The sequence below is a fragment of the Coptis chinensis genome, chromosome 2, assembly GCF_015680905.1.
Source record: "Coptis chinensis isolate HL-2020 chromosome 2, ASM1568090v1, whole genome shotgun sequence".
Taxonomy (NCBI): Eukaryota; Viridiplantae; Streptophyta; class Magnoliopsida; order Ranunculales; family Ranunculaceae; genus Coptis; species Coptis chinensis.
This window is the reverse complement of record NC_141457.1, coordinates 84,931,553-84,951,439: the sequence shown is the minus strand read 5'-3', so window position 1 is coordinate 84,951,439 and position 19,887 is coordinate 84,931,553. Positions and strand designations below refer to the sequence as shown.

The 19,887-nt window shown below is 38.7% G+C and overlaps 1 protein-coding gene across 1 annotated transcript; it reads right to left on the bottom strand.

The window, feature by feature from the left end:
• Positions 1-9,288: 9,288 nt before the first annotated feature.
• On the bottom strand, positions 9,289-9,792 carry LOC147518464 (cytochrome P450 76A1-like). The gene has a single exon (XM_086593925.1). The coding sequence runs from the start codon at positions 9,790-9,792 to the stop codon at positions 9,289-9,291; it is 504 nt and encodes a 167-aa protein (XP_086450051.1).
• Positions 9,793-19,887: the final 10,095 nt, after the last annotated feature.

Genomic DNA, 19,887 nt, shown 5'->3' with positions numbered 1-19,887 from the left:
AGGATGACGTCTGTGGTTATGACAATAGAAGCTGGATCATGCTGCCCAAGCTGTTTCAGTGGTGATGGAGTTGACGAGGCGACCTCTGTGGTCTGCACAGGTGGAACGCTGGTTACAGGGGCGAGCCCTGGTGTCTCAACGAGTGAGTGAGTGGCTGTCTTGGCACTTTTCGGAGTCTGTTCAGATAGATAGGTCTTCTTGTTAGAGCCTCCAGCGCTCTGCGTTGGTGCGTTGCTTTTGACTTCAGCGACCAGGTCTTTGGCCATAGTGTAGCTGGTGGGCTTATCTCTTACGCTGATTGGGGCCTTCGCAGTCTTGTGTGCTGAGTGGATTTGATTACAGTGATAGACTTCAAACTGGTTGCTACGAAGCTCCATCGTGCCCCTGGGGCCTGGAAAATGGAGTACTTGATGTAGTGTAGAAGGTACGGCCTGCATTTGATGAATCCAACGCCGTCCTAGGATGGCGTTGTAGGACGACTTAATGTTCAAGACGCTGAATCGCGTGTTGAAGCTGAATTTATCCTCTCTTGATCCTACTGATACTAGGAGTATAATGTCACCCATTGGGTCGGCTCTGGAGCCATTGAACCCATAAAGAGGAGCGATAGGATCTATGAATACTTACTTGGGTAGGTTCATCTCTTGGATTGTGTGGTAGAACAAAATGTCGCATGAGCTGCCAGGGTCTATCAGGACGCGCTTAACTGTACAGTCGCTGATCCTGACGTGGACGACGAGCGCATCGTTATGAGGGAGGCAGACCTTAGTGAGGTCGGCCTCTGTGAAGGTGATATCCCCTGAGTGGCGACCCGAATGTCGCGGGGCGTGTGCTGCTTGTGAAGAAAAATGGTAGACTTCTTGGAGAGCACCAACACGCCTCCGCTTTTCTCTGGAAGAAGTAACAGAGTCATCTGGGAAAGTGATCATATGGATGGTTCTGCCGTTGGTATGATTTGACGAGTGTGGGCGACGATCATGCTGGGGACGGTCGACGGGGCATCCTCTGCTGCGGGAGCGAGCTTGGACGTCTTGTCGTTCCCTACGGGGTGGAGATCTGTTCCGCACTAGTCAGGCCATAAGTTTGTGGCGCAAGTCGCCGTCAGCAATGTTGGTGTACTGCTTGATTTGTCCTGCTTCGATGAGATCTTGGAGATAATGTTTGAGCCCCCAGCAAGTGTCGGTTTCGTGACATTTTGCTTTGTGGAACGCCGATGGGGCATGTCGGTCGGTTCTGCAGTACCCGCCGCCAGGTCTGGAAGTAAGAGGCTCGCTTGATCTTTTCCAGTATGTAGCTGGGAGAGCGTGTCAGGACAGCGAACTCTCTGTTGTTATCGAGGTGATTGCCTGATTTGGGTGCTTGTGACCTGGGACGTTTTTTTGCAGGTGGAGTGTCGTCAGAAATTGCCGCCACTTCTTGGTCGTCTGATAGACCATGATGTCGCAAACCCTCTTGTTGTTTGATGTACTTGTCGACCCGAGCGTACAGCTCTGATAGGGTTTCTGGGCGCAACCTCATCAATGACCTGGAGAGGTCGGTGTTGCGCACCCGACAAGCGTTGGAGAATGCCAGTGTGGCAAAAGACTCTTTGAGGCCAATTTCCATGCATAACAGTTCGGCTTTGAACCTACCTAGGAACTAGCGTATAGTTTCATTCTTTCCAAATGATAGCTGGAAGAGTGAATCTAGATCTGCTTTTTTACGTTGTTGTTACACGCGTCTTGGTGGCAAAACGGTCGGTGAAATTTTCTTTCGAAAGTCTTGATCGAATCTGACTCGAGTGAAAAGAACCAATCAAGTGGGCCATCCTTGAGGCTGGCGGGGAAGAGCCGACAGTGAAGATGGTCAAACTCCGGGGAGCTGTAAAGGGCCAGGCTTTTAATGTAGCGGGCTATATGCTGGCCGGGGCATGTGCTGCCATCATACATTGGGAAATGTGGCTGGACGAATTCTTGAGGAGAGGATTTACTTAGTACCTCTGTGGTGAACGGGAAGGCTTGATGCGTTTTGAGCATTTTCTCGGCGATCCGGATCGTCTTTTTCGTCGCTAGCTCACGTCGATCCGTTGCGACAACTCATTAATTTGTTGATTAACTTCGTTGATGCCGTTCTCAGCAACGTTACCAGCTGGCTGTTGTTGAGCGTCAACTTGTGCCCAAAGAGCAGCATTTTCTTGCCGGAGCAAGGAAATGCTCTCATTAATTACGCTAACGGTGTCTGAAGGCCTTGAACTTGAGCTTCGAGGCTTGCCATGCTTCGTGGGCTTGAGATATGTGGTTTTTGGTGTTTGATTCTTTTGGTTTGTGTGAAGAAGGTGTCTCAAGTAATCGAGACCACAGACGGCGCCAATGTAAAGGCGTGATTCAGCTTTCCTTTACATATACAGTCGGATGGGAACTGATAAAGGGATATATGAGGGGGATCGAGTTCGACTTAGGAGCGAACTGCCTACGTATCTTGCTTTGGGTTTTTCCAGGGAGGCAAGAATCAGGTCTGGCGTAGTTCATGGGAGGGGTATTTATAGATGTTTAGAATGAATCCTCACTCACCACGTGTAAAGGGTGCCACCAACGTGGGGTCTAGATCAAAGAGGCGTGTGAGACCTGTCTCTATAGGTCTGCTGTGATGATGGAGTTTAGTAGTCTGGGCAAGTAGCTTGCGGCAGTGGTCAGTAGCTGGTGGCAGTGATCCGTGCCTGTGCTCCTATGCTCATGATTGCTTCTAGAAGGCAAGCTGAGTCACGTTATAGCATGGCTCGCGTACTTGTGCGAACTGTTCTGGAACGTTCTCTTGCTTATGGGTGCGATCTGGTTCCGCAGGTCGGCGTGATAGTTCCACCGTGCTGAGTACGCGCCTGATATTCCTAAGGGGGGATATCACTCCATTACAATATGCATGTAATATAGATTAAGAGTCAGAAATCTCATAATACCATAACAAAGCAGTCATGGTAGTGCACTCTTAACAGTTTAGCACCAAGGGTAGAATTTGTTGTAACACTACTCCTAGTGATGTCCCTGTTGGGGATTACACCAATACCAATCGGTTCCCCACTACACAGATAACTTGTATGAACACACTTCAACTCCAGATAAATCTCAAATATCACAAACTACCTATACTAACATGCCCAACTCGCTAAACAACTATTAACAAATGGATAATAATGTAAAGCGGTAAAAGCAAACCACAACACAAAGATTTACCGTGGTTCGGCCAATGATGCCTACTTCCACAAGAGCCAGTTCTTAATAAAATGGGAAGGAAGATTACAATCTCTCCTTACAGTCTCTCACCTTACTAGATCACTCTTATCTCTTTACAGGGTTGTATCTCTGTAAAGGTACTCTCTCTTTGTTTTAGTCTGGATTCCAATCCTTCTGACTTGTTTGGTTAGGTTTTCCAAAACCTTGATTTTTGGTTTTATCTCCAAAACCAACTTTCGGAATCTTGTAGCAAGCCCCACGAAAAATAGACTGAAGGCTGGCCCCGTATGGGCGAAGTCGCTAAAGACGCTGGAGACACCGGAAGCCGAATTGCCCCTCTATGGCGGGTCACCCCTATTCTCTATGGAACCCCGGCGAGTGAAGTCGCTCTCTGGCCGAAATGTAGGCGCCGCTATTTAGCATTTCCAACCCGAATTAAGCCCGTTTACGTCGACTCGTTTTCTCTCCTCCTCATGTGAGGGATAACTCCAACAATCTCCCCTCGAATAGTGAGGGGGGGATACCTCCATGCAATTGCCAAATCAACGGGAGTGTGTCGCCATTCCGGCAATAGCCGCAACAAAACATCAAACTTACCTTTTCGGTAAGACTTTGGTCATCATATCCGACCCGTTCTTGTCGGTATGGATCTTCTCGATACACAAATGCTTGTCTTCGAAGTACTTCTCTAATCCAATGATAACGCGCGTGTATGTGCTTGGATCTAGAATGAAAACTTCGGATTCTTGCTCAAGTGGATGGCGCTCTCGACCGTCACATAGAACTACAAACTGTTTTACGCTTTAGCCCTAGTTAGTCGAAGAACCTCTTCATCCATAGCAACTCTTTGCAACACTTTCGATGGCTGCAATGTACTCGGCTTCGTAGTGGAGAGGGCAACACACTTTTTGCAACTTAGATTGCCAAGAAACCGCTCCCCAAAAAGTAACCCGGATAACCGGAGGTGGACTTCATCGAGTCAACATCACGCCATATGCGCATCGATTAGCCTTCCTTCAAGTAAGGGCTTACTTCCACCAAAGCACAAACATGATTTGGAAGTGCCTTTGAGATATCTCAATATCCACTTAACACCTTCCCAATGCTCTTTACCCGGTTGATGCCAATCTGCTTACCACCCCAACGGCGAAAGCAATATCCGGTCTAGTACACACCATGGCATACATCAAACTGCCCACTGCGGATGCATAAGGAATCTTTTCCATCTGACTCTGCTCATGCTCACCCTTAGGACACATCTCTTTGGTCATGCGGGCCACCAAAGGGACAACCGATTGGCCGGCGATCCATGTTGAATCTCTTCAACACTTTCTCGATGTAGCTTTCTTGAGAAAGCCACAACTTCCCACTCTTTTCATCACGGTGATCCGCATCCCAAGTATCTGCTTTGCTTGACCCAAATCCTTCATCTCAAAGGACTTACTCAAGTCTTTCTTCAGCTTGGATATCTTGTTGATGTTTGGGCCAACTATCAACATATCATCCACATACAGCAATAGCACAATGAAATCCCCATCTGGAAATCTCTGAACAAACACACAATGATCGGAAGCAGACTTCTTGTATCCTTGCTTCGCCATAAAGGAGTCAAACTTTATGTACCACTGTCTCGGTGCTTGCTTCAACCCATACAAGCTCTTTATCAGCTTGCATACTAGGTGCTCCTTGCCTTTGACCTCAAACCCTCGGTTGGTCCATGTAGACATCTTCTTCAAAGGTCTCCATGAAGAAAAGGCGTCTTAACATCTAGTCTGCTCAACCTCTAGGTTCATACTTGCGGTCATACCCAATACCACCGGATAGAAGTCATCTTTACTACGGAGAAAAATCTCATCAAAGTCAATCCCTTTTCTTTGACCGAATCCCTTCACAACAAAGGCGAGCTTTATGCCTTGGGTGAGGATTGTTCTCCTCATGCTTGACTTTGTATATCCACTTATTCTTGAGAACTTTTCTCCCTGTGGGTTTCTCGACTAACTTCATAAGTGTGATTCTTATGCAAAGAATCCATCTCGTCATGCATGGCCTTCAACCACTTTTCTTTGTCTGTACCTTCAAGTGCCTCTTGATAGTACATAGGTTCTCCACCATCCGATGATAGCGCGTGCGTTATGTGGTGGATACTGGTTGAAGCTATTCTCCCTCTGTCGGACCTCCTTGCCCCATCTGGCGGTGCCTCGGGAGGTTGCACTTCTTGCTTTCTGGGTGGTGGTTCATCATCATCATCTGCATCTTCTATACCAATAGGTTCTATCCCATCATGAGCAATAGGATTCTCATCATGAGCTTCAAACTCATGGTTCTCTGCATTCTCAATGCCTTATACGACGTTCCACGGTAGGAACTTACGGTTCGAATCAACAAGATCATTGGTGAAAGCACGTAACTTCTCACCCTCCTCAAAGTCTGCTATGGTTTGGTCTTCTAAGAACACACATCTCTCGACTTGGATTACCTTCTTGTTAATCGGATCATAGAGTTTGTAACCAAACTTTTCATCTCCATAACCCGAAAAATGCACCGCTTGGCTTTGTCATCAAGCTTGGATCTCTCATCGCCGGAATATGCACAAATGCCCTACACCCAAATACCCTCAAGTATCCATAATCAACATCTCTGCGACCATACTCTCTGGGATAATCACTATTCGAGGCTTTGCGGCGACGGGTTGATCACATGCACGGCGGTATGCGCATTGCTTCTACCCGGTAGCTTCTAGGTAGCTTAGAGTGAGATAGCATGCATCTCATCCTCTCTACAATGGTGCGGTTCATTCTCTCTATTCCATTCTCGTTGCGGTGTCTTGGGAACGGTGCGCTCATGACGAATCCCATGACTCGGCAATACTCTTCAAATGGCCCAATGTACTCACCCCCATTATCCGGCGAATACATTTCAACAACTTCCCGTCTCTCTTTCCACCATCTTTGTGGAATTTCTCAAACACGCCAAGTACTTCATCCTTGGTCTTCGGACTATAGGCCCATATCTTTCTTGGCGATCATCAATGAATGTCAAAAGTCTGAAACTCCACGGTGGGACTTCACTCTCATAGGACCACATAAGTGCGTGTGCACTAGCTCGGGGCGATTGTCCTTTCGTGAGAGCGGGAATCTTTGGAAAGACACCACTGTTTGCTTTCCTACCAAACGATGAGTACATGTATTTAAATGTGTACCTCTAATGTCCGGCATGGCCTTTTGCTTAGCAAGAACTTCCATCCCTTTTATGCCCATGTGACCGCGGTCTCTTGTGCCACAGTTCAGATGAAGCTTCTTCTTACGCGCGTTAAACCGCTTTACACAAAAACTAGCGTGTTTTGTAAAGAGAGCAAGTTTTCTTTCCTCTGGCTGCTGAATGGAACCTCTGCTTTCGGTTTCCATACCCGTTACCAAAACGAGTTTACAAAGCCATCGTCATCTAATTTCCCGCCGAAATTAGGCTTAACCCGTATGTCGGGGACATGTCTTACATCCTTGAGTGTCAAGGTGTAGCCGACATTGGTTTCTATATGAACATCTCCAATGCCTATAATCTTGAGGCATGCACTCGTTACCCATCCTCACTTCACCATATTCACTACAGGTTTGTAGGTAGTGAAGAATCCCCACAATCTTGTGTGGCGTGATAGGATGCTCCCCAGATCTATCACCCACTCGTATCGACATGAGGTACTAAGACGGCCACACCACAATCGACACAATTCCCACTAGGTCGCCGACTAGTGCGGTAGTATCTCTGCTTTGTGTTTCCGTTCCTGCACCCATGTCTTCATGCACCGCGGTTATTCTTCTCATCCCTCTTGATTGTTACGCACTCATATCTGAAGTGGCCTTTTGTGGCACAATAGTAACATTGCCTCTCCGCCTTAGGAGTTCTAGCTTCACCCCTAGATTTACTTCATCATCACCTCTAGAACGAGATGGTTTTCTGTTTTGACCTCTCCCCGTTTCTCGTGAAAAAGGATCTGCGAGTGAGAAGAGCTGCTTCTTGCACTCCTTCTAGTCTCCTCATTCAACAAAGGCGTGGTAGCCATCTCCATGGTAACAATTCCATCCTTGGCTGCTCCATGTAGAAACCGCTAATGTCTCCCAACTTTCGGGTAGAGAGCCTAATAGAAACAAAGCCTCAACTTCGTCTCCCAAATTGATCTTCATCAAATGCATCGATTGATGATATTCGTACTTCATTAAGATGCTTTCGGACATTGAAGAACCTTCTTGGTACTTCGTTAATGCGCAAACTTCTTAACGACTAGCACTTTGTTTCCACCCGACTTCCTCTCATAAAGGTCTTCGAGTTTCTTCCATAGGCCCGAAGGTGTAGTCTCTTAGGCCACATGGTGAAAGACAATCGTCGTCAATCCACTATCGAATGTATCCAATCGCTTTTCGTCAAGCTTTTTCCACTTTCGGCCTCATTTTCTTTTTCGGTTTTACTCCCTCATTCTCAATGGGAAGTGCCAAGTCCTTGCGGTATAGCAAGTCTTCCATCTTGGCTTTCGGATGGTGTAGTTCTTCCTATTCGGACTCATCATACGAAAGTTTCACGGAATGGTCCATCTCTACAAGTTATTTAACCTCAAATCTTCTCTCGGGAATTTAACAAACACCTTCCGACCAAGATTCGGATAACACCCCAGGCTATTCTAACCAAGGCTTTGATACCACTTGTTGGGGATTACACCAATACCAATCGGTTCCCCACTACACGATAACTTGTATGAACACACTTCAACTCGGATAAATCTCAAATATCACAAACTACCTATAACATGCATGCCTTCGCTCGCTAAACAACTATTAACAATGATAATAATGTAAAGCGGTAAAAGCAAACCACAACACAAAGATTTACCGTGGTTCGCCAATGATGCCTACTTCCACAAGAGCCGGTTCTTAATAAAATGGGAAGGAAGATTACAATCTCTCCCACAGGTCTCTCACCTTACTAGATCACTCTTATCTCTTTCTGGGTTGTATCTCTCGTAAAGGTACTCTCTTTTGTTTTAGTCCGGATTCCAATCCTTCCGACTGTTTGGTTAGGTTTTCCAAAACCTTGATTTTTGGTTTTATCTCCAAAACCAACTTTCGCGAATCTTGTAGCAAGCCCACGAAAAATAGACTGCCGCTGGCCTTAGCCCTACGTGAGCCTGAAGTCGCGCTTAAGACACTGGAAGTTTTGAAGCGCTGGTCGCCTCTATGGCGCTGGTCGCCTCTATTCTATTGGAACCCCCGAAGCTGAAGTCATCTGCGCCTTGATCCGAGCGGCGGCCTCGCATTTCCAACGCCGAATTCGCCCGTTTCTGTCCAACTCTGTTTTCTCTCCTCATGTGAGGGATAACTCCAACAGTCCCTAACAGTTTTCTCAGCTAGCGGGCAAGTCTTCTTAGAAAAGTTCTTAATAACTAGTCCTCGTCCATTGCAAGTCCTAGCACTCCAACCACAATAAGAACAAAGAGTAACATGCATGCATTATTCATACTGTTCAAAGACTATGGAGAGACCAAATTAAAAAGTAGTAGTGTATGGTAGTAGCAGTAGTAGTAGAATCAACTATCAAGGATTAATAGCAGTGCTCATAAATAAGCTAAGAACTTTTATGTGCTTGTCAACTTGATCTTGGCCATACTTTGTGGGTCTTATAAGTTATAACCACTATATTGTTTTACGAAAAACGACGTATCAAACTTTACACCTTTTGACAGTTTGGGGACCAAACTTTTTTTCTTGACTGTTTGGGTTTTTGTAATTTAGAAACTTCTATCAAATTTCTTTAACACTGTTTCTAATTTGTATTTTTTTTTTCAAAAATAAAAAACAAAATAAAAAACATACTGACGTGTACAACTATAACTCACACGCACACACTTCTCACGTAATAGCAATATGTCTTCTCCAAACTTTTGTTTCGGCGATCGAAAAAAAAAACCCCCAAAAACACTTTTTCAGTTGGAATCGTGGGTGATATTTCCGACAACATTGTGGGTTCCATTTTTTTGATTGCCTTGAAAGTCCAGCATCGCATCCAAAAAATCTTTTTTGGCATTAATTTTACCCGTCTATTGGTCTAGAATTCGTTCTTCAACAAAACTATAAGCAAAGCCAACTGTATGCTCGATTATCAGTTTAATATTCTTCTTTATACGCTGTGGATCGAACCATTGAAAGAAGGGAAAGAAATCAGCCACATTAGGCTTACTAATCCATTGTATAAGTCGAGTAACGGAAGAAACAAATTCTGATCCAACTTCGGTTTTTGGGTCCACTACAACGTCTTTGGAAAGGATGACATCGGCTATGGCATCGAAACTCATAAGGGAGACGAATTGGCCAATTTCTACACTACCTTTCTCCTGAGCTTCATCCCATATCCACTTTGTCATGTTGTCCATACACTTTGCACGTATATTTGTTGTCCCTTTTACTCGACTGTTAACGAAGAGCCCTGGGGGCAGTTGCCTAGAATAAACACTATACTTTTTCATGATTCCAGCAAGAAGAAGGAAAACAATTGCTAAGCAAATGCCTGACAAGAATGTATTGAAAGCCAATGTCCACTCCATTGTACCTATTGTAAAGGTGTGATGTGATATTCCCTTACACACAGTCTCTGGGGGACTGATATGGATGGATGGGTGAGACCGAGTTCGGCTTTTGGAGCTTAAATCGCCTACGATCTTACTCGGTTCGGGGTCGAGTAGAATCAGTCCGGCGTAGTTCATAGGAGTGGTTTATTTATAGAGATTCGAGTGTATCCTCACCTCCACGTGTAGAGGATGTCACCAACGTGGGGTGTGGATCATGGGAGCACGTGAGAAATATCTACATAGAAGTCCGCTGTGATGATGAGGAGTGGCGGCGATCGCAAGCAAGTAGCTTATGCGGTCGCGGATCGATGATCGTCGGTCGGGATTAGTGCAAGTACTCCTTCATCATGATTGCTTATGGATAGGAGTCCGTGGTCACTTTGCCTGGTGTAGTTCGCGTGATGTTGCGATCTGTCTTGTGGCGCGATGTTGGCTCGTGGATGCGACCTGATATCATAGGTCGGTGCATTAGTTCCACCATGCTAAGCGCGTGCTGGATAGAGAATATCACTCCCCTACACCTATACTCTGTTTTTAGCGAGGAAGAAGGTGTACATTTGGTTTTTGAGTTTTTTTTTTCAATCACTGAAACAAAAGTTTGGAGAAGACCTATTGCTATCACGTGAGAAGTGTGTGCGTGTGAGTTATAGTGGTACATCGCCAAGATGTTTTTATTTTTTCAAAAAAAAAAAAAAAATATATATATATATATATATATATATATATATATATATATATATATATATATATATATATATATATATATATAAAATTAGAAACCGTGTTAGAGAAATTTGACAGAAGTTTCTAAATTGCAAAAAACAAACAGTTTGGTCTCCAAACTGTCAAAAAAAAAAGTTTGGTCCTCAAACTGTCAAAAGGTGTAAAATTTGATACCCTTTTTAGTCATTTTTCGTTGTTTTATCTTATCCAAGGCTTAATTTCTCTACATGAAGAGGTAGCCATTCAACTGAAAACTATCCTGTTATTGGGAGTTTGGTCGCAATTGTTAATCCCTCAATGCATAGAACCAGCAAGCCAGATTTTTGACTTCATAATCTAAGGTAAATATTGTCTCATTCATATTTCAAAAATCTAAAACTGGCTAATATTTGGAAGTGGTGAAAAACAGACATAAATTTAGCCCTAAATACTACCAAAGTTTTGGGACATATATATATCAGCGTCGTAAATCTTTCGTATATCTCGTACCTTATATCTAAAATACCAAATATTTTGCGAAATTCAGATATTTTCTTCTATGGACTTATTAGTATTTAGTTGAGTTTGAGGCAGCTAGTATATTATCAGGTTTGGGCTTATAATCATGAACTAGCTTTCGAACCCGTCCTACGAACTGGTGTCGTTATATTAAATTATTTTAAAAAATATTAGCAACTATTCATAGCTATGAGATATGTAAATTATATTAATCACTTGTTCAAATTTTTTGCACCACTCTCTATCAAAAGAAAACACCAAACCTTGGTAAAACCCATCGATTTTTATTTTATTTTATTTTTTTTGTTATGTTTAATAATAGAAGTTTGATTGAAATTTTGTGAGAATGTCCAATGTGGCGAAGATGATATTGAAGCTACTTAAATAGCAAGCCATTCACAATCATAATAAAATAATTATAATAAACACTACTTAAAATGCAAAACTATACTTGTCGAGATATTATATTCTCTCTATATATAATACAACTATGTTTTTAATGCATTTGCATCAAGTTTCCGATTTTACGTTAATTATTCTTTGAGGCTAGTTCAATGTAGTTGGATCTAGTTTCCAATTTCTCATTAATTATTCTTTGAGGTTAATTCAATGTAGTTGTATCAAGTTTCTGATTTCCCGTTAATTATTCTTTGAGGTTAGTTCAGTGCAGTTGCACCAAGTTTACGATTTCCCGTTAGTTATTCATTAAGGTTAATTCAATGCAGTTCCATATAGTTTTCAATGTTTCATTAATTACTCTTTGAGATTAGTTAATTGCATTTGCATCAATGTTCTAATTTCCCGTTAATTACTTTTTGAGGTTAGTTTAATACATCTGCATCCAGTTTCTGATTTCCCGTTAATTATTTTTCGAAGTTAGTTCGCATCTAGCTTCCAATTTCCGGTTATTTATGCTTTGAGAGTAGTTCGATGTAGTTACATCCGGTTTCCCATTTCCAATTAAACTATTCTTTGAGGTTATTTCAATGCATTTGCATCCAGTTTCTGATTTTCCGTTAAATATTCATCAAGGATATTGCATCCAATTTTTTATTTCCCAACCTGTTATTTAATATATGATTTTAGTTTAATGCAATTGCATCCAGTTTTTGATTTTCTGTTAATTATTCTTTGAGGCTAGTTCAATATAGTTGCATCCAGTTTTCAATTTTCCGTTAATTGTTTTTTGAGGTTAGTTTAATGCATTTGCAGCAAGTTTTCGATTTCCTGTTAATTATTTTTTGAGGTTTGTTCAATGCAGTTGTATCAAATTTATGATTTTCCGTTAATTATTCATTGAGATTAGTTCAGTGCATTTGCATCCATTTTTTGATATTTCTATATTCGTTAATTAGTCTTTAGATTAGTTTATTACATTTGTATCCAATTTCTGATTTCTCATTAATAACTCTTTGAGGTTAGTTCAATACATCTGTATCTAGTTTATGATTTCTGATTATTTATGCTTTGATGTTAGTTCGATGCAATTTTATCCCGGTTTCTGATTTCCTGTTAACTATTCTTTGAGGTTATTTATATTTCAATGCATTTGCATCCAGTTTCTGATTTCCCGTCAATTATTCTATGAGGTTAGTTCAATGTACTTGCATTTGGTTTTTGATTTCATGTTAATTATATTTTGAGGTTAGTTCAATGCATTATTTGCATCCAGTTTTTGATTCACCGTTAATTATTATTTGAGGTTTATTTGTAGCATTTTTGCATACCGTTTCCGATTTTCCGTTAAATATTTTTTAAGGATTTGCATCCAATTTCTAATTTCCCATTAATTATTTTCTGACGTTAGTTTAATGCAGTTGCATCCAGTTTCCGATTTCTAGTTAATTACTTTTTGAGTTTAGTTTATTGCATTTACATAAAGTTTCCGATTTCCCGTTTATTACTCTTTGAGCTCAGTTCAATGTATTTGAATACACTTTTCAATTTTCTTTTAATTATCCAATGTGGTGTGTAATACCAACTTTCTACTTATCCATCTATAGTGTCCTTGCAAACATGACATAAAAATAAATTATGTTTGATTTACTATATGAGATCATCAAAGATTATCCAGTTCCTGATTTCCCATTAATTATTCTTTAAATTATATACCTGACTCACTATGTGAGATCTTCAAAAATTATCTACGAACGGGTCCTGTCATATTAATTATTCTAAAAAATATATGTAACTATATATGCATAACTATTATATACAAATATTGTATTGCTCACTCATCCAAATTTCTTATAACATGAAAACCCTACGTACTCTCTATTAAAAAAAAATAACTCACCATTGATAAAACCCTTCAACTTCATTTGTTGTTTAATAATAGAAGATTGATTGATGTTTTGTGAGATTGTCTAATAAGACGAAGTTCATATTGAAGCTACTTGAATAGCAAGGTGTTCCCAATTATACGAAGAAAGATAAGATAAACATCATTTTAAATGCAAAACTATACTTATCGAGACATTCTCATAACATATAACACAACTATATTTTGAGGTTAGTTCAATGCATTTGCATCCAATTTCTGATTTTCTGTTATTTATTTTTTTAGGTTAGTTCAATGCAGTTGCATCTAATTTTCGATTTATTGTTAATTATTCTTTGCAGTTAGTTTAATGCATTTGCATCTAATTTCTAATTTCCTGTTAATTATTCTTCAAGCACAGTTCAATGCATTTGCATCCAGTTTTCGATTTCTAGTTAATCATTTTTTGAGATTAGTTTAATACATTTGCATCCAGTTTCTGATTTCTTGTTTATTATTCGATGAGGTTGCATTTGCATCTAGTTTCTGATTTCCCGTTAATTATTGTTTGAGATTAGTTCAATAAATTTGCATCTAGTTTTCGATTTTCCATTAATTATTTCTTGAGGTTAGTTCAATGCATTTGCATCCAATTTATTTTTTGAAATTAGTTTAATGTAGTTGAATCCAGTTTCTGATTTCCCGTTAATTATTTTTAAATATTAGTTTCACGCATTTGCATTATGTTTCCAATTTATAGTTATTTCTTTTAGGTTAGTTCAATACAGTTGCATCCAGTTTCCGATTTTCCGTTAATTTAATCTTTGAGGGTTAGTTCAATGTATTTACATCCAGTTCCCGATTTTCCGATAATTTTTTTTTGGTGTTAGTTCAATGTATTTGCATTCAAGTTTTGATTTCTCGTTAATTATTCTTTGAGGTTAGTGTAATGCAATTGTATCAATAATCTGATTGTCCATTAATTAATTTTTAAGATTAGTTTAATGCTTGCATGTGCATCCAATTTCTGATATTCAGTTAAATATTATTTGAGATTAGTTCGATGCATTTGTATCTAGTTTTATGTTTCTCATTAATTGTTCTTTGACGTTAGTTTCATGCAGTATTATATATATTTTAAAATATTTGTTATTATTGTTTTTTTTTAATTTGCTATTATATATTTTGTGATGTTATTTTTTGTATAATTTAATTTTCCACATGTAATTTGTTTTGGTTTGGTTTGGTATATAATTTATTTAAGCCCAACGTCCATTTTAACTAAATCAATAGTTATATAATCTATTTAAGCCAACGTCCGTTTTAACTGAATCTCGTTACTCTGCTAAAATTGAGAATTATAAAATTCATAAATTTAATTAGAATATGTTGTAATTATTGTGACATGTGGTTTTTGAAATCCTTAACTATGACTAAATGTCTAAATCCCACAGTGGATGACACCTCAAATTGATCCAACTTTATTTGTTAGGCCCATATATATAGTGCATACAATACAATTTTATTTGTTTTGGGTGTACACTATTTTATTTTATGATTAGTTTACTTTTTTTCCTTTTTTTCCAGTCACATGTGTGGTTAACAAATGCATAAAGTAAATGTTCAAGCAACTCAATTCATTTTTTCTTTTGTTCTTTCATAGTTTCATTATCATTTTCTAGAAAGAAACTTTGTTATGTTAAACTTCATCTGAGATTAGTGTGGAAGCTATTCTTTGTGGCGTAAGGGTTTTAAGAAAATCGTTTTTGGTTGAAAATATTGTTTTTTGCAATTTAGTATTTTTATTTTTATTTTTATTATTTTTTTCCGTAATTAACTATATTGTTTAGAAAAAGTTGGAGACTCTGTGAAACTCTAGATGGGATTTAGAAAAAACTAAAGTCTGTGCGAGTGCTCCAAAAAATAAATTGGTGAGGGTATAACTATAATATATATCTAAGGATTTGGAATTTCTATTTTTTCGTAATTAGTATTAGTGTTTACAAAAAGTTGGAGACTCTTTGAAGCCTTGAAAAATATAGCCAAGAGGGTATAGCTATAATATATATCTGAGTGCTCCAAAAAATAGATTGGTGAGGGTAAAACTATAATATATATCTAAGGATTTGGAATTTCTATTTTTTTCGTAATTAGTATTAGTGTTTACAAAAAGTTGGAAACTCTATGAAGCCTTGAAAAATAGAGCCAAGAGGGTATAGCTATAATATATATCTAAAGATTCCTGAATAAAAGAACAATACTATTATTTAGGGTTCATTAGTATTATCCTCACTACTAGATGAGCCAATTAGGATTCCCTCTCTACTAGATGGGAAATTCGGGTCTCAACCCCACCTCCACACCTCCACACCCCCACCAAAAAAAAAAATAAATAAAATTATCACCATCAATAAAATTTCCACTTAAAAAATAAAAAAAAAAAAAATGGGTGGATGGGGGTATATGTATGAACAATATGAGCAATGAGTGTTTATAGCTCATATTATTGAGGTATGAACAATCACCTATGAACAATAATTGTTCATACTCCAATAATATAGGTGTTCTTACCATACTGATCATATATTATATTGAGGTATGAGCAATGATTGTTCATATGAACAATGAGTGTTCATAGCTCATGTTAAGATATGAACAATGATTGTTCATACCCCAAATAGGTATGAATAATAATTGTTGTATGAACAATAATTGTTCATATTGTTCATACTCCAATAAAAGTTCATATATCACATAATGTCTGATCAGTAAGAACAATGATTGTCCATATGAACAATGAGTGTTCATAGCTAATATATGTTGAGGTATGAACATTGATTGTTCATACCCCAATCAAATAGATATGAACAATGATTGTTCATATGAACAATGAGTGTTCATAGCTTATATTGAGGTATGAACAGTGATTGTTCATACTCCAATAGGTGTTCTTACTGATCATAAATTATATTGAGATTGTTCATATGAACAATGAGTGTTCATAGCTCATGTTAAAGTATGAACAATCAATTATACTCTAATAGGTGTTCTTATTGATCATATATTATCTTGAGATATGAACAATGACCCAAATAGGTATATTGTTCAATTCATATGAATAGTGATTGTTCATAGGTCATGATGAGATATGCATAATGATTGTGCATACATTAAATAGGTATAAACAATGATTGTTCATACTATATACATTGGGTCATTTCAGTTAGGCCGGCCCATTTATTATTTCGCATTAGAGGTATATTTGACATTTCATCTACCCGAACCGTTTTTAATTTCGCGTCAAGAGTATACTTGACTTTTCATCTACCCGGTCCTTGTGAGTGATTAAAAAAAAAAAGTGTTCTCACGAGTTACTTTTTCTCCCGATCTGTTGATTATTTAATAATTTCATCAAACAATCAGATGTGGGTACTTGCTACTTGCTAAACTCAGGCAGAGACGTAGGCAAAATTGACTCCTAGCTAGGATTTGCACAGTCAATCAGATAGGGGTGTGATGACTATACGTATAATAAGTTAAAATAAATCTAATTAATATGATGATGAAGAATGTCTAATACGATCAATACAATCAATAAATTCCTGGACACTAAAGAATCCTCAACATCATAACTAAATCAATAAAACCCGGATAAGAAACTAAACAAATTAATGTATCACAATCGCTTCATTGGGAAGTAGATGCGCTGTTTTTCATCAGATGAACAAAGTGGCCTTAAAAGATTGATTATTATTTAGGTTGGGTTGTTTTAACTTTTTAAGTAAAATTACAACTGTCTTTTTGTTAGAAAAATGGATTTGCTTTGCACAAATGCATTGAGATATGAATGAGTAATTTGTCTCCTAAGTTACCCTACTTAAGATGAAATGGGTTTCTCTTGAAACAGTATGTAAAGTGAGAAAAACTTTTTCAAAAAGGATGCACTAGTTCGAAACAGTGCATTATGCCGAAAAGATGCGACCTTTCGAAATGTGCACTGGTTCGAAACAGTACATCATGCCGAAAAGGTGTGACCTTTCGAAATAGGCACTGGTTCGAAACAGTATTTTATGCTGAAATGAGGTGTCTTTTCGAACATGTGATTTTTCAAAGAGTTGCTTACTTTTTCCCAAGAGTCACTGTGTTGTTTCGAAGAGGCACCACTCACCTATAAATAGTGGATGAATTTGGAGAGAAAGACACACCAGATCACACAAAGTTCTGATCTTTCTCTTCTCCCTTTGTTCTTAGTCAAATACTATGTTGTGTTCGTTGATTCTATAGAATTGAAGTGCTAGCTTTCTATAGAAGGAAATCCGCTCTATCTTGGGAGACAGTTTCCCATCAACCTTCAAGCACCGTGAAGGGAAAAATCTGTTTTAAGGACATAGTGTATCTACACTATGCTCAAATTTAATTAAGAAGTACAAGGTACTTACAAGACAAAAAGTTTGTATAGTTTGGTAATTGGTAAAGAGTAACTGAGTGAGTACAATTAAGTTGTATATTCCTAACACTTTTAACACGGCCAAAATAGCATGAGGATAGCAACAGTGACAGAGATGGTCAAGGCTCATACTTCTATGGGAGCTCATCTCCTAGCAGCAGAACTTGCACTACAGGTGGCTACGCAGCATGGTAGAAGTAGCGTTATAGTTGAAGGAACTACAACATGATTGATCAAGTCTTTGAAAGGGTCCGCTACTGTAGTGGAGTGGAGGCTAAGACCTTTAGTGGACAATGTACTTGTTAATTTTTGTCATTTTGATGATTGCTCTTTTAGAGCTACCTCTAAGGTAGCAAATATTAAGACATATATATAATTTATGATTCAATGTCTGAGGGTGCAAGAGTATATGTATATGCAACCCAATCATTGAACTAGGGGTGTGGTAGTAGAGCTTCGGTAAAAAATAGAAGCCCGACTCTTAAAGGTTACCAAGTTACCAGCTATTTAGCAGTTAACAATAGAAGCCCGGTTGTTAAAACACTATGGAATGCCGGTGTGGTGCATATATCACTGCACGGTGCGGTGCGGGTGTGGAAAAATAGAAACAATTTGTTTTTTTGAAGAGAGATCTTTCAATAGAGAAGAGATATTCTTAAGGAAGTGACAATAGCATCGTGGTTGTACATGAACTAGCATTGCTTCACAGATTGGGGGTCACTTGCAAGTCTGCAGCAGCTCCTATAATCAAAGAGGTCAAGTGGATCTTGCCAGAAGACAAGGAGATAAAAGCCAGCACCGACGGCTCCTCTATTGGCAACCTAGGCAATGGAGGTGCTAGTGTTCTCTTTAGGGATAAAAAAAATCAGATACTAGGTGTTCTCACACAAGGGCTTGGAGTAGTAACAAACTTTGAAGCAAAGTATTGAGCAATCATCTTGGCAGCAGAACGTGTTGTGCGTAGCAGATGGTCGAAATTATGGATAAAATGTGATTCATCGGTAGTGGCTCAGAGTCTTATGGGAGAGAACTTAATACGCCATGGAAGATCAGAGCAAGATGGAATATAGCCACTTCAAAACTTAGCTCCTGGAGAATAACTCATACCTTTCGCGAAGCTAACTTTGGAGCTGACGCTGCAACAAGCTTAAGGCATGCCTCAACTCTTGATAATGGACAAGCTGTTTGGAGTGACATTCGACCATGTTTTGTTCCGAGAGTGGAGTGCCCCTTTCGATCCTATTTTAGATTATGTTAAGTCAGATGCAATGTAATCTTATGAACTCTTAGGAGTTGTTTGTTTTTCTTGTTTTCAGCATTCAGAGCCGCTGAAAACTTAAGTTTTCAGCATTCAGAGACATTTTCTTGTTTGTTTTCTTTTTTTCAATTAAGCATTCAAAGGCTCCAATCCTCTTCAGCGTTCCGCGCTCAAACTCTCGCTGAATGCTGAAAAATGAATTCTTCAAACCCAATTCCAACTATTGTCCTTCCATCTCCTCCTGTGGAAATTCAAGTTGTACTTTTTCTTGTTGCACAAATAACTACGTGGTTTTGGTGGGAACAAGAAAAATAAAGAAGAGAGATTAAAGAGAAGAGAAAATAAAGAAAGAGGAGAGAGAGAGGAGAGAGAATAGGAAGAGAGTTGGTTGTTCTGTGCAAAACCGTGAAATCTCTATAGCTGAGGTTGAAGACGATGTGATAGTTATTCTTTTTCCAAAAGGAAATACTATGGTGTGAAGCAGTAACATGGTTACAAGCTATACCAAGTACAATAATCGGCCACCTATTAATACCATAAAATCTAATCTCCCCCATTTATATTTTACTCTAATTTCCCCAATTTTAATTATATTACATAGGGACATATAGGGTGCCTTATTTATATATATATATATATATATATATATATATATATATATATATATATATATATATATATATATATATATATATATATATATTAAAAAAATGTTAATTAATTAATATATTTTTATTGTGATTTTCTTTTATTCCAAAAGAATGGATGTGGTTTCTATTCAATATAATCAAAATCAAAAGGGAGATTAGATTTGTTTGCATTTTGCAATATTATAGCGTACAAAATGCATTGAACTTGCACTATTAATATTTGGTATACAATTAC